The sequence below is a fragment of the Calliopsis andreniformis genome, chromosome 5 (genome assembly GCF_051401765.1).
Source record: "Calliopsis andreniformis isolate RMS-2024a chromosome 5, iyCalAndr_principal, whole genome shotgun sequence".
Lineage (NCBI taxonomy): Eukaryota > Metazoa > Arthropoda > Insecta > Hymenoptera > Andrenidae > Calliopsis > Calliopsis andreniformis.
The window spans coordinates 10,591,232-10,607,641 of NC_135066.1; the positions used below are offsets into that span (position 1 = coordinate 10,591,232).

Here is a 16,410-nt window from a genome sequence, read left to right on the forward strand (position 1 = left end):
TTCACCGCTTAGTCGTTTAATTTCCGAGAATTGGTTTCATGATGCCTCTCCGTATATCCTTCAAAAGGTTTAGCGATGTATCGAACTGTCCTTAATTTCCCTTTCGCATCATAATATCCGTATTGTCCTTTTACAGTACCATCCCGATGCCTTTCTTCCAATCTGAATTGTCGATTTTTTCTGTAACAAAATGTATCAGAAATATATTATATAATAGTTTATTTCTTTAATGTATATATTTGTCATTTTCAACTTAAATCTGTCTTTATGTTATTATTTACCCATGACCCGTATCAAATCCAAAAATGTAAGTTTCGGGTCCATCGTGGCCTTCAACTCGAAACTGAATTCTATCAGATTTATTTGATAAATTCCAAGGATTTACAAATTCGTCATCTTCCTTTGAATTCTCATCCGTGATCGATCTATTTTCTCTTAATTCCTTCAATGTCGATTCATCTCTTACTAATTTGTACTTCGAATCTTTCTTACTGTTCGGCGATAACTCCAAATTGTCTTCATGAAATCGATGATTTTTGGGCCGCGAAATATTAGTTGTAAACGCGAGGGCCACATTCATTAACAACTAAATGAAGAAAACATAAAACAAAGTTTGAATACTATTTATTCTTTTTCTTACAACGAATTATGTTAATTTATTCACAATCTTATGACCCATATGTGAATCGGGAGAGTTTGAACGATATAAAATACCTATATGTATAGATCTTAATTAGTTTGCAGATAATATCTCGTAGATCGTTTTTGTAGAATATAAATTAAATAAGTAATATTATTTAACACTAAGCACAAAGGTTTTGAAAAATTATTGAGGAATCAAAGAAAATATTTCCAAATACGGTTTTTATACATTCGTGACACCCTAATATCGGTGGACTATAAGAATTTAGTAACAATTTGTTTCGCTTTCACGCGCTGTTATGGTTGATTGGTTTCTCGCACCTGATTTGTAGCTCGCGATTTCTTATACATACTTTTATTGCACAAAATTATCTGTGTAGAAGTTAAAAGTAATGAAAACATTTCGGAAAATTTATTCAATTATCACGATAAAAGCCAATCTTATTATTTCCTTTTTTTAAATACGTAAAATCCATCAAAAGTATTATACTTTGATCAAAGATCGCAATTGGAAATGTTTAAAATCATTTGAAAATGTTTTTTCATTCCTTATGATTCACTATTAACTGCATTATTGATTATTCATACGCGACTTCCTTATTTTCGAATCCATTTGAATCGCTAACGAACAACTTGAAGAACTTCTGAGAGAATAAATTTCCACTTACGAGAAATACAGCGCGCATCTTGTGTAACTAAACAAAGAAAAGAAATAAGAAGAAAAGAAGATGATAATTTTTTCACAAAATCCTCACACGAATTACTGTCTCATTTTGATTTGAACGTGTCTCACGATTAACTTTCCTCTGTAACTTCCTCTCTCTTCAACTTTCCTCCCACCTTCCCCAGATTTGCGATTGAAATCGATATCGAAGTTCGAGATGGCGGTAAACTGTACAGTTTCTTTTTAAACCATACAACCAATACCTAATTAAAATACTGTAAGTATACTGATTTCGAAAGCGAACGAAACACTAACTATTATAAAAATAAAAAGATAGTTGAGCTTATCGTCTTTTTCATCCAGAGTCACGAAATACATGTTTTCCTATCCAGAAAAAACAATGAAAAGTTTTGCACTGATGTCGGTCAGGATTATGCAATTCGTATCCGGCAGGAAACGAATAATTCAGGATGTCATCGAGATGTGCACTGATCTCAAATTCTTTATGAAAGTGAAATGACACGCAATCAACGTCAGAACCTTTTCCTGTTAATTTTGTTTATATAGTGGGTTGAAGAGGAATACACTCTCATTGACCGTACGTTAATCTAAGCGTTAGTAGTTTATCATGGAACACTTTTTTACGCTTACTTTGTGCTGCATTGTTTTGCTTCTCTTTAACGGAGGGGAAGTAAGTATTAAAAGTTGTTGTAAAAAATGTTTCCACATTTACTTTGTGATAAAGTTACTGTATTTGAAATTAAAACTAATTTATATTCATTGCCATTTTCTGCCTTTTGTTTTGGAATGTTATTATTAACAAGTGCTTGCCATTATTCTGTAGTACTACTATTATTACCAATTAACTGTTTAGTATTAATATTATTAGATATATATTAGTGTTATAAATATGTATTATTAATAGTATATATTTGGCTTGACTTGATTTAAAGATTTTTATCAGTTTAAATGCACAAACATTATCTTTTTAGTGTTTAAGATGTCGTTCAGGAAATCAACGAGTTGATCCACAGTTGCAAAGAGCACTGAAAACTTGTAAACAACGCTACTCTGGTAATGATGATTTTATGTCTTCGAACAACGATAATTCAGAAAATGACTCCAATTCTGAGGAGAATGTATATACGAAAAGCTTTTTTTATCAAAATCGCGGTAGATCTTCTTACAGTCAATCTATGAATAATCAAAGGTACAGGTCTGATGTACAGCTTTCAAGTTCGAAATCAATTCTTCACTTGTAATTGTTGTTAAAGTCTAATTAGTCTTCTTGCGAACATAGGAATTCTGACAAGAACGATGCAAAAACCTATTCATCTGATCGCTCAACAAATGAAAACTTCAGAGATTTCGATGATACAAAACGGACCCACAGAACCAATGAACGAAATTCATGGTTTTCACGAGATTCACATAACGAAAGAAGCAACTTCGATAACGGAGACTCACGTTCTAATAATACTACTGATCGAGAGCAAAATGTGAGTTTTTAAGAGAAATTAGTACATGATTTCAAACTATAGTAATAAGATTTAAATCTACATCTTATTTTAAAATTCAAAATATATTTTAACATGTTACAGTGCATTATACAGTGCTTCTTTGACGAACTGAATATTGTAAGTGTAATTTATAGATTAAATGAATTCATTCGTTTTGTTTGATCAAAATTACCATAGTTAAGTTAAAGTAATTTATCATGAAAAACATTAAAAATTAATAGGTCGATCACAGAGGATTTCCAGAACGAGATTTAGTAATTTCAGTGATGAGCCAAAATATTCAAGATTCAGAATTGAAAGATTTTGTTGAAGAATCAATTATAGAATGTTATCGTTATCTCGTATCAAACAAGAGGAACAAATGTGAATTCTCTCAAAATCTTCTAACATGTTTAGCTGAAAAGGGACAGAAAGTAAGTATAATTATATCATGCAATATGCAATAAAATAAAGAAAGAAATCAGTGTCGAAAATAAAGATGTATTTTCAGGAATGTGACGACTGGGAAGATTAACGCAACAAGTTTTGCTTTTAAGTTTTTGGAATATATTAAAAGAAAGCAAAGAAAAAAATATATAAAGGACACTAATAAAATAAATAGAAGCTGAACGTCCACTTTAAATGTTTTTTTTTAACTTATAAAATAGTATACCTTTAACAAAGGATTATAAACATCCCATTACAGAAACTATGTTACACATGTTTCAACAAAATACTAATTATACTAGAAAGCAATACGATGCAGCCAAATACGCAATGTTACATATGTAATATTTTTATAATATATACAAGCTATGCTCAAGAAACATTATAGATCATCTTTATAACAAGGTAAATTTTATAGGAATATCTATATTCTAATAGCAATGCAAATATTATTTTAAAAAGATTTCAATATGCCAACAATACACGCAACAATATTACACAGCTATATTTGAGTAGCATTCTCATTTTTTAGCGATATTTTTTGTACAATATAGCAGTATTGAAATATCGTTACTGAATGCAGTATGTATAAATTTTACAGACACCATTACTACTATTGGATTATTTGAATTACATCGTATTTATGATAAAATTGTATTACTTTTAATTTGTGTACCTTCACGTGCAGTGTTATAACATATATATCACGTACGATATAATGTTATAAGTACAAAAAGCTATTTTCTTTTCTTTAAATCTTCAAAACGTTTCATTAAATCATCAAAATCGATATCTTCACTAGTAGATGGATTATTTGGAGGTAAATCATTTTCGGACGGTACGGCTGGTAGATCCGGAAGTTGAAAATCATCCATTGGCATTTTTGATCTTGGTTGTGGTTTTGGTTTTTGATCAGACTACGAAAAAAATTGTTCAAATTTGTATAACGTGTTAGAAAAAATTGTCAGATTTCTTTATTTCTACATGTATAATGATTTTCATTATTCTTATTAGTCTATTACCTGCTTATTTAAATCTGGCGGAAATGATGAGCTATACGGTGGTGGCAAATCATTTTCCTAAACAGAGATCATTTACCAAAGAAAGATAATAAAATGAAAATTTGCTAAGTATGTATATTTGGATGTGTAGTTACTCACAGGTCCATTGGTATTAGAGTTATCTAAAGGAATGTTGTAAGACACATTAGTAGGGCAGCTGTAGGGAACATTTTGATCTTTATTTCCTGATGGTCCTGCTACTGGAGGTATAAATCCTATAGGTGCTTTTTCTGAATTCTAAGAAGATAAATTATTAGATTTTTCTTTATTTCATTATTGTTACAAATATATAATATAAGTATAACAATTATTAAATTATAGTAAATAAACAATATGCAAGTACAAAAACACTACTTACTATTAAATTAGTTGTTGGATTTGGTAATAATGGAGGTTGTGGAAATCCAATAAACCCAAGTGGTTGTGGTATACCTCCAGAAGCACTGTCTAAATTGTTTCTAGTTTCCCCATTGCCACCAACATCTATCAATAAAGCATCTTGTCCCTCTGTCATCACCTATGACATTAAACTTTGTAAATTCATGATCAATATTTTGATTACAGTACTAATCAATTTAGTTAATCATTATTGTCACTATTATCCTTAATTATTCATCATTATACCATTCAATAATGTTACCTGAGGATCTGGTTCATATTCAACATTATAATTTTTTGCAATTTCTATAAGATATTTCTCTACGAGAAGTTTAGATGGTGATTGTACACTCATTTTGTGTTTTAACTTTTCAGAAATAGTCTGCACTGCTTCTTCTCTGCATGCTTCTGTATATTGTTTGCCGTACTTAGATGTTAAAATGTCAGCGATCACTTTAATTTCTTGAACATCCGTTTGAATTCTGGGGGCAGCCCAAATTATTGTAGAAATAGCTTCTGCTAATCCTTCATCCAAGTTTCTACAATAACAACAGACAACACGACATTAAGAAATACACTAAAATATAATAATATCAACTAAGATGACCAAATTGTTGCTCTAAAGACTATCATTAAACAGATACAGTGTAAAGTTGTTAAGTGAGTGACTTAAAGGATGCTCACTTCATTTGTTGAATAAGTCCAAAGCGTGCCAACAAAAGGTCACAGTACATTTCGAGCAATTCCATAGCCTCGACCATGTAATCTTCCCTAATAATATGTTCTACGCGTATTTTTGCCCTCTCAACTTTTCCTGCAGCGATATAATCGGCGATTTCTTTTCGCGCCTTCTGAGCAAGTTCGGTTTTCTTCTTCTCAAGTAGTTTCAGCCGATTTATCGCCAGACGCAGGTGCGTCTTTAGTTTTGTGTAATTTGGCCCGCTCGAAAACATGTTTCTTTTGATCGTTCTTATCACAAGTGTGAAAAATTGATTTGTCCTCTCATACTCTTACGTGTAGGAAGCTAGTGAGGTTACTTGGAGAATGACCACAAAGTGACAGCTCAGAGATACCAAATACAATTGAATGGCCAAATCACTGCTGCGTGTGCAATTGCGTGGATATCTACATATACATATAAATGGAAGAATGATCTCACTTGCGATGAATTAGTATGAAGGATTATGTATACGTATAAAAGTGTAACTGTGTTAATATCTAAAGAAAGCGATGTATAATAAAGATATATTTTCAAATTTGAAAATCGTCAGTATCTCATTTTCTCAAAAAACAGTAACTTACGCAGTCGATAAAAATGTTTATTCAAAGTATTCTGTAAAACAGCTTCAGTATACTAAATTTGAAGCGTAGAAACAAGAAAAAGGGTTAAGAAAAGTGACTTTGCATTCAAATTATAGTTATTTTCGCTTTCCAATGACTCTTTCGACCAATTGAACTCTTCGATCAACCGTTTATAAATTTACTATAAATGAATTTAAATCCACGACTGCAATCCAACATTTTTTGTAATTCTATTAAATAGCTCGCAAGCACTTGTACACGATCAAGTTATAGGTTATAAACAGAATCTATGTAATAAAATATAAACAATTTATGGATAGTGATAGTGAATTCGAAAACACTGGTGAACTTGCGTGATGATATGTAACACATGCATACACAGAAACACGTATCTAGTTTACGTAAAATTATTCCATGAGTAGATTTCTACTTTTTCTATTTCCCGATAGAGGGCGTTTCTTTGTATATCGATCGATTAATCGATTCAACTGTACCGCTTCCTGTCGAATCCATGAGAAAGGAACCCAGCAGTGTGACGATTGCTGTTTTTCAGTTTTGATATTTTTACTTGTACTCTTATTTATACTTTTAACTTCTCAATGTTTTATTCGTACGAGCTACTTTCCTTTCGACGAAAGGGCAACCTGGCGCGATGCTGGTTAGCTGCAACCGTTAGTGAGAAAATGTTCAAACAGGCGTTCAAATCAAAAGCGATCGACAACATTAACGTATCCATCACTTGGTAAATTAACATTATTTTACACTCTTGTATGTTTATTCATTGCTAAACAGAGAACTATTGTTCTTTTTTGTTGTTGTCATTTTGTATTACGAATATTTATGTAACATACAAGTTTACTCTTTCTTTTATTTTTCTTGCAAAGTTGCAACAAATGTGTGAAATGAATCAACAATATGTTTTTACTTTGTTACCCATATGTTGTACTATAATGTGATGTGATATATTTTTGTTGCTTATTTTATATTTATCGAAGGTATAAAACTTGCTATAAAACCCAGAAGCAAATTTAGGTACAGGCTGAATAGGCTATAGCCTAAAGTAGCAGCTTTTAGAGGATGGCGGTTTTGGGGGGAAAATTTCGAACGATCATTTTCAATTTTAAAGCACGTAAAAAATTATTTGCATACAAATATAGGTCAAGAGAGATTAAATGCATTGGCATTGCTAAATATAGAACATTCGTTATATTAAAAATAGAAAATATAGAAGTTTTAGATTTTATTAATTTTAATTATTTACTCAATTGTATAGAATTTAAGTATAGGCGTAAAAAGATTTGAAATAATAAATAATAAATATTAAAAAGTTTAAAGTACTTTGCCCTTTCCTTTTTTCAGAATGGAAAAATATCGTTTATTCCGCTATAAATGCGAGTATTAAAAAATTGACATTTAATTTCTATGATTACTTGTTTTTAAATAGTTATGGTTATTTCACTTCCGAAGTGGTTATTTATCATTTTTTTTATTACTTAATTTATTTACTCTTGCATTTCCAGCGAAGAAATTTTAAACGCAATAGAAGTACGAAATGGCAAGAGTCATGGTAGATTTAGTCTTTACCTTTCCTCACAATTAATGTACGGTGCCACAAAAATATTTTTCTACCAGACGAAAATGCTTCAAGGTACTTTTATATTTGATAATTAATATTAATAACTATAATTCTTTGTTATAATTTTATGTATATGTTTATTATAGATTATGTATACAATTTACATTGCACTTGGTATAAAATAGACAGGTAATAAAAACAAATTACTGTATAAATCTTATACTGTATGTTTTTAATAATATTGGAAGATCATTTAATGTCTTTAAATATTACGAAAATTTTAATAAGTATTTAATAATAAAAAAATACGTAATTCTGAACGTATTTCATTATCGGGAAATTAAGTAAGATATAATTATAAACAAACAAGATTGTAAACGAAATTAGCTTTTACAGCCGTAAAAATGACTTTTACTTAAAAGTGGATTTGCAAATACCAGAAGTTCCCCTCACGAACGAACTTGAGACTTTGCGCCACGCGGAGCAATCAAGTTTGCATTTGATTAGAGAAGAAGAATCATATATTGGCGCTGTAGAAAAAATGGTAAGGAAACTTAATCGAACCGTATAAATTAAAAAAATTTTCACTTGAAATTTCATTTTTGACGTTATTCAAACGCAGATGCAAGATGAAATGAATTTTGGAGTACTATCCAGTTTAGAAATGGAAAAATTCCTGTTACTAGGACCAGAAGAATCGTCCTTGTTAGTTTCCCGTGTTTCCATCAATTCCAGGACTCCAAATCCTTTTTATTTTATTACTTAACAACTTTTGGATCTAATAATCTCAATTCCAATTCTATTCTTATATATTATTCGAATTTTTACCCTATCATGTGATTTATTAGTAGTTACGTGCTGATCGTTTTTGTTGGGTATGTTACTTAGGAATGATATACGACAATTTCGTTGGGACCAATCGGAAGAAGTTCCCGAGGAATCTGTGCAAATTCCCCTGGTCGACGTGAATAATTTTGAAGTCGAATCTATTGAAATGGGAAGGGAAACTCGCGTTGCATCTGCTAGAAGAACTCCAGCAGAATCTTTAATTGTTGCCGAAGGTTTTCAGATACCAAGTTCGATCATTTTTTCGTTTTAAACAGAAATGCAATAATACATAAATTTTTTCAGATGAACAATCACGAAGATCTGTTATCCCCACTACTCCTAAAAAAAGAACTTTGAAATCTCCTACGGAAACTCCTACAAAAAAGAGCAAGGTATGCTGACCAATTTTGTTTACTGTAAAATTTAATCTGGGTTATTTTTTAATGTACTATTTCACAGAAAAACTCTGAAGGAGTATCAGCAACTTTGCTTCCCCTTTTACCTCCACCAGAAGCACCTCTACCAGAAGTACATCAACAGGAATTGGTAGCCGTAAATGCTTTAGAGTCTGAACTTGAACTACCACTTCTTGTCGACGAAGAAGAAGTAGTTCAAATGAGAGGACAAAGTAGAGGGAGACGAAGAAGACTTTTTGATGACCGAACGAAGTTAACTGATAATGTTATGCGGAAATGGCTTTCGGATGTTAGAGCTCATGCCCTAGTAAGTTATGTATAATAAAAAATCAAGAACACAGAAAGGAAAATTGTGTTAATAAAAGCAATTGTATATTCTTCTTATCTTTTTATTTTTTAGCAACAATTTACACTGCCCTCGTTAAAGTTACCATCAGCGGATGAGTATTTAACTCAGCCATTAGTCAACGTTTTTGGCAAAACATGGGGAAGAACCTTAACGAAACATTTTCAACGATATCTAGTTAAACCTGTTATGGTTCAAGATGAATCATTCGAAATGCCCGATTTTGAAATCAGACAAACGATACGTACGCATAATAAAATGATTTTAATTGAGGTCGCTTTACTGTTTTGGTAAAGCAAAGAATTATTATTAATATTCTATTTTTTTTTAGCTGGAGAAACTATACGTCAAGACACTGTACATGACCAAACTGATGAAGTATCGAAACTTCCAATAACTGCGGTTGAAATGACTACTGATCAATTAAAGACAACAATAACCGAAGGCACATTGGTTGAAATTCCAATAATTGAAAGGGAGCCTATGTATAAAATACAATATGAACTTAGCTATCTGATAAGTAATAAATCGCTTCTCGTTAAATATTAAAACTGAATTCTTTTCAGGGAAACACTTGAAATATCAGACAAACATGATTTAAATGAGCGAAAATTTCAAAGTTTATCAAAGTTCAGTTCTCCATCCAGTGCTAGGTCAATACCCTTTATCTCATCTAAGTTTTATGTTACAATAAAAATAAATATTTAGAAAATTTTCTGTGACATCTTGAGCAATGTTACGCTTTTACACATACTTTGGTCCATGTAATAGTATCTATATTATTTTTATATTTTTTTATAGCACTAAAACACATTTGTCCAAGAAAGATTTATTAGCATTACTAGAAATTCATTGGCATGATGGAAGTCTAGTAAAATTTCATGAATTAATTTCACCAGAAAATGACTCCAAAATGGACGCTGCTTATGGGTTTCAATACTGTCTCGGTAAAAATTAAAAAAAATTTTTATACTATAACTTTTTTTGAAAATTTAAGTATCCATGCAAGAAAAGAAAATAAATCCAAGTTGGAATTTATCTCTTCTGCACAACTATTTTATTTATTTTGAATTTTCAGAATTTCATAAAGAAAAAATTGTGGTTTTGAAACAAGCTGAACCTTTTGATACAATTTGGATTGAAAAGTTTCATACCTACTCTTCAGACGATGACAGAGAATGAGTGACAATAAACTAAATGTATAATTATTACAATTATTTCAAGAATAATTACTTATGTAAGAATGATTAGCCATTACTAAATTATTATTAAGATATTTATTGTATAAATTTATTTTTATAAAATAAACATATAATAAATTGTGTATAATATCATACTCGTATATTCAATGCGTGATGTACATATAATACAAATATTTATTTACTACTAATCAATTACTTCCAATAGATTCACAACAAAAACATTATGATAATAATTAATTCCTTAAACAATTTCTTTTCTATTATGATAAATAGTTATGACTATTAATAAACATTAGTATTTTTCAAATTCGTATCATACAAGTTTATCATGTGGAACAGAACTATAATAACGAATTAATTTTAGAAAATTTTTAGTTCAAATTAAATTAGTTAATCCAAATAATGCCCTTTTTAGTGAAAGAAACGTATATTTTAGATACAATATATAATCCATTTTAAACAGAATTAACTGTATTTTATTGAATAATAATATACATATAGCAAATTGATAATATTAATGGAATTATTGCACTCTATCACTTTCAGAAATTTACATAAGAATAAACCAGTTTCCTAAAATGAAAACTTTTTATATTCTTTTCATCTTTAAATTGTGCAAAATATTACTTGAAATATATTTATACATATGAAATCATTGATATTACGTGTTACTTGCAAATTTATTTATTGTAATAAAATACTCAGTGAACTACTGTTATGTTAGGTGTATAACTTTTTTTCAAAAATAACTATGCTGTTGCTTATAATGCATTTTTAATACTTTTCTTTTATTACATAAAATTCTGAGCCCTTTGAAAGTAACAGAAATGTCTTATATTAAAAATTTACTTCAATTATGAAAACAGTATTAATAAGTTTTTGAAGAACGTTTCAACACGTTCATATATATATAATGTAATAAACGTACATATTTGAAAAATATTTAAATTTGTTAGTAATGCTAATGTAAACTTTGCTCACTAGAATACTTTGTTATATTCGTTAAATATGTTTAATTACGGTAATTTTTCTGTAAACATTTACAAATAGTAAATATGTACATTTATTAAACAACACATACTTCTCAAGTCTTTGTAGCTGGAAATATTTAATTGGTGTTTAAGAATGTTGCTACATACTGAATCACTTTGTTAAATAAAATAAGCCTTGCTCACCAGATGTGTTGGTACTAAATATTCCTTGTTAAAATGATCAAATAGGCTGTAAGCAATTTTGTTTTTGACTTTTGCTGTCAATGAGTTAGTGCTAGTCATGGCAGCCAAGCATTAATTAAATTTTTTCTCATTGTACATCTGTGCTACAAGCAGCTTCTACTTTTGTATTACTATTCACGAAGTCTTGCTAATCGCTGTGTAAGTTCATCTTGCTCTTGGCTGACAGTAGAGCTACCTATACTACTTAACTGTCCAGGTGGCAATTCCATATTTAACTCCAGGCTATAAAAAATAATATGTAAATGAATATTATTGAAATGTTGATATCATTTAACAGTATTGTATTACACAATCTGTTAAAATGACTTTGTATATCATTAAACTGCTAAAACTTGAAATATTTACCCAGCTTCATCTGCAACTTGTTGCAATAAGGAATCAACATCATTCTGTGGAACATTTGTAGTTGTAGTTTGAGACATTGCATTTTCCATGTATGAGCTCTGAACATCTAGATCCTCAAACTGACTTTCAAATTTATCCATTAAACCTAAGAGTGAATTTAAAGTTAGAGATGAATTTAAAATTAGTTCTAACTGAAGTAATGAATACCTTATCTATCTAATTTTATCTAATACCTGAAATTTTTTCTAAATTCATTGATTTCATTGCAGCATCCATTGCTTTAACCACTCCAGCCATTGACTGGGTCACTTTACGGGTAGTTAAAGCTGTCTGTACTCTACTAGCTACTGCATCAACTCTTGCGCTCATACGCAAATAATTTAATGCTTGATTACGTTGACGGATTGCATTCTCTGCATGAATACGAGCACCTTCCATGTTACCCTTTTGGATGGCTTTCTTTATCTTAGCCTTCTCTATTTTCTCTTCTTTCTCACATTTTTTGGAGTTCCTTTCTAACTCCTTCACTGCGAACTTAAGGTTGAACAGATTTTCTAATTGTTAATATAGGAAAATTCCTTGTTCTTTTTCATTTATTCCTTTTGTTAATCAATTCTGAATATTCTACATAAGTAGAAATGTAACTTTTTAAAATTAATGAGTCATATATTTTAACCTAAGAAAATATAGTTTAACCTCGTTCAAAGGCAAAACCAAATATTGGAATAACATATTCAAAAAACAAAGCAATTATTGTTTAGCTTTAGAAAAACATGTAACGAATGTTTGAACGAAACAACAAAATCAAACACATCATATACAAGAAATCATTAAGAATCTATTTTAATATTTAAACAACAATAAAAAGCATTAAGCTTCCTTCACTTTTGCAGATAATTTTTTTCCTTTAGATTTCCAAGAATTGCAGATGATAAACATTATTTAATAAAAATCAATGATTCTTTAAATAAAGTCAGGAATTGGCACTTGAATATAAGCAATGTCAAACACGCAATAATATAATGAAATTTTTCGAAAAGGATACTTTCCATCTGTGAGACGGACATGATTGATTGTTCGGCCCCCGTTGTGACAAAATTTAAAAAATAAACGATTTAAATGATAAAAACGAATGTTTCTTTTTCGGAAAAAAATAGATGTATGAGTCACAGTTTGGTTAGATTGTCATTCAACTGACATGACAATTACTTGACATCAACAGGTATTATTACACAAATCACAACAGCATGTGATCAACTGATCAGTTCGACAGGCTTCATTCAGTGTAAAATTAGTCAGTGTTATTACTAATCTACACTATTTAATCTTCTTCAGTGTTATAATACAATAGTCATAAATAACAATTACACTTTCGTAGGACAGAGAGATTGAAAAATAATTCTTGTCGTGTATGTGCACTGCCATACCGACTGAAAAATATTCACGGAGTATATTCATTATAGATATGAAAATTATTTGTTTTTATAAATTAGGTGGACCCTGAAATTAAGTCTTGAACTTGTTACATTATTATAGGTATAGTAAAAAGCAATTCTCTCTGATGAAAGAGAGATGAAACTACTCAGTCAATTTAAAAGAGTATAATTTGATATCGATAAATTTGTGCAATAATCAAGAAATCAAAGAATTAAGTATAGTAGACTTCGTATGGTAGAAATGAACTTTTGGCACATTTGAAAAATATATTTCAACTGATGAATATCTTATCCAAACGAAAACACAAAAACAGTAAAAGTATTGAAATTTTTTGATCTCGAAAATTGCTCAATTTTGGAGAAAAACATTCTCCATGAGCACCAATTTACTACTACAAATTCCTAAAATTTCATCACAAAATACGTAATGATAAAATATATGAATAAAAGAAAAATAATATTTCTATGAAAAACAACTATAAAACAAGTGTTCTATCTATGTAAAACAGTATCTGTTTGTCTAGAAATGCAATACAACATACTCTAGTTACTAGGAACATATCACTTTTTTCCACACTTATGCCAGTCACGCACAACTGTGAATTGGTGTGATGAAAACGTAAAATTGTTATTCGAGGAGATTTCTATTTGAGTAGAAAAGTTTAAAACAAAGGTAAATGTTGAAAACTAACGAACAGGTTTGCTATTGTTAATAGTATACAATATAAACGGTATTTTATATCCTATTTTCATATTAATATATTTTAAAAATTGCATTAACTCTACCTAAAGTGAAAAAATTAAATTGGAAGAAGTTTATAGCTCACTAATGAAATTGGTTATTATATTTCTCTGATTATCAAATTTTATATATCTTTACATTAATAATATTCATAATAAATATTAAATATTCTATCAAGTATGAAACTATATGTTAAGTACCATCAATATTGACAACTCATAAGTCAAAAGATTTACAGAATTATGTTTTCTCACAGTATGGACATTAAATTTATCATAATTACTACAGAATGACACCACAATATATGATTCCAGTTTGGTAGCATATTCTATTCTTCCTAAGGATGAAAAAAAGTCACACACATAGGTCTGGAAACTTGCTTTTCAAGATATAAATACAGTTAAAGTTATTTTGGAACACCTTATATATGATCTTTTGCTATCCTTAAGAAAAGTACAATATGTTACAGAAGATTATTGCATTCCTGCTATAAGTGTACATTTTTTTTATTAAACCTATTGATTCTTTTTTCTTAGAGCAACCAAAATGAGTGCATCATCAACTAGAAACCCTGAAGCTATGGATGTTGATATAATCTCTCCAGAAAGCCAAAATGGCGATGGAGATGTCTCTGACAAAAAGGACATTGATCTGCAAACAATTCATGATATTCGTGAGCACACTCGTCAAATAGAGAAAGCTGTACAAAGCAAAGAACCCCGTTTTGTCTTGAGAGCTCTGCGTGCACTGCCCAATACACGTCGCAGATTGAACTCTAATGTTTTACGAGGAATAATTCTGAGTTTCTATTCGAAACCATGTGCAGAGCGTGATGCATTGCTCTCATGGTTAGAAGAACCAACTGAGTCAGAAGAAACACAAAAGCTTCGTATTTCTGTTATGAATCCATTACCTGAAATTGACGCTTATATTCACTTATTAGTGCTCGTACGTTTAATCGACACAGGGAGACACGAAGAAGCTGTTCAATGTTCTGTAGCACTGATACAAAAAATGACAGGACAGAATCGACGTACAATTGACTTGATTGCTGCGAAATGTTATTTCTATTATTCAAGAGCGCATGAATTAGTTGGAAGATTGGATAAGATTCGTGGATTACTACATGCAAGATTGAGGACAGCAACGTTAAGGAATGATTTTGAAGGACAAGCAGTAGTGATTAATTGCTTATTGAGAAATTATTTACATTACAACTTGTACAATCAAGCTGATAAGCTTGTACTGAAATCAACGTTCCCAGAGTCGGCCAGTAACAACGAATGGGCTAGATTTTTGTACTATTTAGGACGTATTAAAGCAACCCGCTTAGAATACTCTGCAGCGCATACGTGTTTGGTACAAGTAAGTTCAAATTTTTACTACAGTTATTTAATTATTTTTGTTCCTGAATATTCACTGATAAATTAATTTTGCTTCCAGGCGCTTAGAAAAGCTCCACAAAGTACTGCAGTAGGTTTTCGCCAAACAGTTCAGAAATTAGCTGTAGCAGTAGAACTTCTACTTGGAGATATTCCTGAACGCCAAATATTTCGGCAAGCAGCTTTACGTCGTGCTTTAGCTCCGTATTTCCAACTAACACAAGCTGTACGCTTAGGAAATCTCCAACGATTCGGAGAAGTTTTAGAAAATTTCGGCCCCCAATTTAGAGCAGATCATACGTTCTCTTTGATATTCAGATTGAGACACAATGTTATTAAAACTGCAATTAGATCGATCGGATTATCCTATTCTCGAATTTCTCCTGCAGACATTGCAAAGAAGCTGGGCTTAGATTCTAGTGTCGATGCAGAATTCATTGTAGCTAAAGCCATTAGAGATGGTGTAATTGAAGCTACTTTAGAGCCAGAAAAGGGATACATGCGAAGCAAGGAAACTACAGATATTTATTGCACTAGAGAACCATTACTCGCGTTCCACCAGAGAATTACTTTCTGTCTAGATTTGCATAATCAAAGTGTTAAAGCTATGAGATATCCTCCAAAGTCATATGGAAAAGATCTCGAATCAGCTGAGGAACGTAGAGAAAGAGAACAGCAAGATTTGGAACTTGCTAAAGAAATGGCAGAAGAAGATGATGATGGATTTCCTTAAATTATTCATTTCTTTTGCTGCGTTTATCTAATAAATATTAACAGAACGAATTATAATTAATTAATAAAACGACTTATTACGTGGAAATTTGTATGTTATATTTTCTTGTACGTACAGAGTAAACATTCTGTGTCAGTACAAAGAATAAGTAAAAAAATTTAATATAAAAGAATGTT

At 30.4% G+C, this 16,410-nt stretch overlaps 6 protein-coding genes across 7 annotated transcripts; 3 read left to right on the forward strand and 3 right to left on the reverse strand.

The window, feature by feature from the left end:
* Window position 1: 1 nt before the first annotated feature.
* On the reverse strand, window positions 2-2,130 carry LOC143178871 (uncharacterized). Its single transcript, XM_076377784.1, has 3 exons — window positions 1,958-2,130; window positions 282-586; window positions 2-180 (listed from the first exon to the last, which is right to left on the reverse strand). The coding sequence occupies exons 1-3, from the start codon at window positions 2,033-2,035 to the stop codon at window positions 9-11; spliced, it is 555 nt and encodes a 184-aa protein (XP_076233899.1). The 5' UTR covers window positions 2,036-2,130; the 3' UTR covers window positions 2-8.
* On the forward strand, window positions 2,129-3,573 carry Obp59a (Odorant-binding protein 59a). 2 transcript variants are annotated; one of them, XM_076377783.1, is made up of 5 exons: window positions 2,129-2,516; window positions 2,607-2,805; window positions 2,908-2,943; window positions 3,048-3,239; window positions 3,317-3,573. In XM_076377783.1, exons 1-5 carry the CDS (start codon window positions 2,395-2,397, stop codon window positions 3,338-3,340), a joined length of 573 nt encoding a protein of 190 aa, XP_076233898.1. In that variant the 5' UTR covers window positions 2,129-2,394; the 3' UTR covers window positions 3,341-3,573. The 2 variants fall into 2 exon arrangements, with proteins under 2 accessions (XP_076233898.1, XP_076233897.1); XM_076377782.1 differs by lacking the exon at window positions 3,317-3,573 and having other exon boundaries at window positions 3,048-3,310.
* Ist1 (increased sodium tolerance 1-like protein) lies at window positions 3,501-6,333 on the reverse strand. Its single transcript, XM_076377781.1, has 7 exons — window positions 5,994-6,333; window positions 5,376-5,816; window positions 4,954-5,230; window positions 4,672-4,830; window positions 4,413-4,550; window positions 4,275-4,331; window positions 3,501-4,169 (listed from the first exon to the last, which is right to left on the reverse strand). Exons 2-7 carry the CDS (start codon window positions 5,642-5,644, stop codon window positions 3,990-3,992), a joined length of 1,080 nt encoding a protein of 359 aa, XP_076233896.1. The 5' UTR covers window positions 5,645-5,816; window positions 5,994-6,333; the 3' UTR covers window positions 3,501-3,989.
* Window positions 6,333-10,534, forward strand: LOC143179617 (uncharacterized). The gene is made up of 13 exons (XM_076378930.1): window positions 6,333-6,735; window positions 7,514-7,641; window positions 7,716-7,758; window positions 7,966-8,113; window positions 8,192-8,274; window positions 8,458-8,630; window positions 8,701-8,789; window positions 8,857-9,120; window positions 9,214-9,403; window positions 9,491-9,644; window positions 9,726-9,812; window positions 9,961-10,106; window positions 10,238-10,534. The coding sequence occupies exons 1-13, from the start codon at window positions 6,593-6,595 to the stop codon at window positions 10,339-10,341; spliced, it is 1,752 nt and encodes a 583-aa protein (XP_076235045.1). The 5' UTR covers window positions 6,333-6,592; the 3' UTR covers window positions 10,342-10,534.
* Window positions 10,535-10,933: 399 nt separating this feature from the next.
* Window positions 10,934-13,304, reverse strand: Chmp1 (charged multivesicular body protein 1). Its single transcript, XM_076377836.1, has 4 exons — window positions 12,987-13,304; window positions 12,175-12,495; window positions 11,942-12,086; window positions 10,934-11,818 (listed from the first exon to the last, which is right to left on the reverse strand). The coding sequence occupies exons 1-4, from the start codon at window positions 13,006-13,008 to the stop codon at window positions 11,707-11,709; spliced, it is 600 nt and encodes a 199-aa protein (XP_076233951.1). The 5' UTR covers window positions 13,009-13,304; the 3' UTR covers window positions 10,934-11,706.
* Window positions 13,305-13,958: 654 nt separating this feature from the next.
* On the forward strand, window positions 13,959-16,410 carry Rpn3 (regulatory particle non-ATPase 3). Its single transcript, XM_076378616.1, has 3 exons — window positions 13,959-14,050; window positions 14,656-15,484; window positions 15,563-16,410. The coding sequence occupies exons 2-3, from the start codon at window positions 14,666-14,668 to the stop codon at window positions 16,232-16,234; spliced, it is 1,491 nt and encodes a 496-aa protein (XP_076234731.1). The 5' UTR covers window positions 13,959-14,050; window positions 14,656-14,665; the 3' UTR covers window positions 16,235-16,410.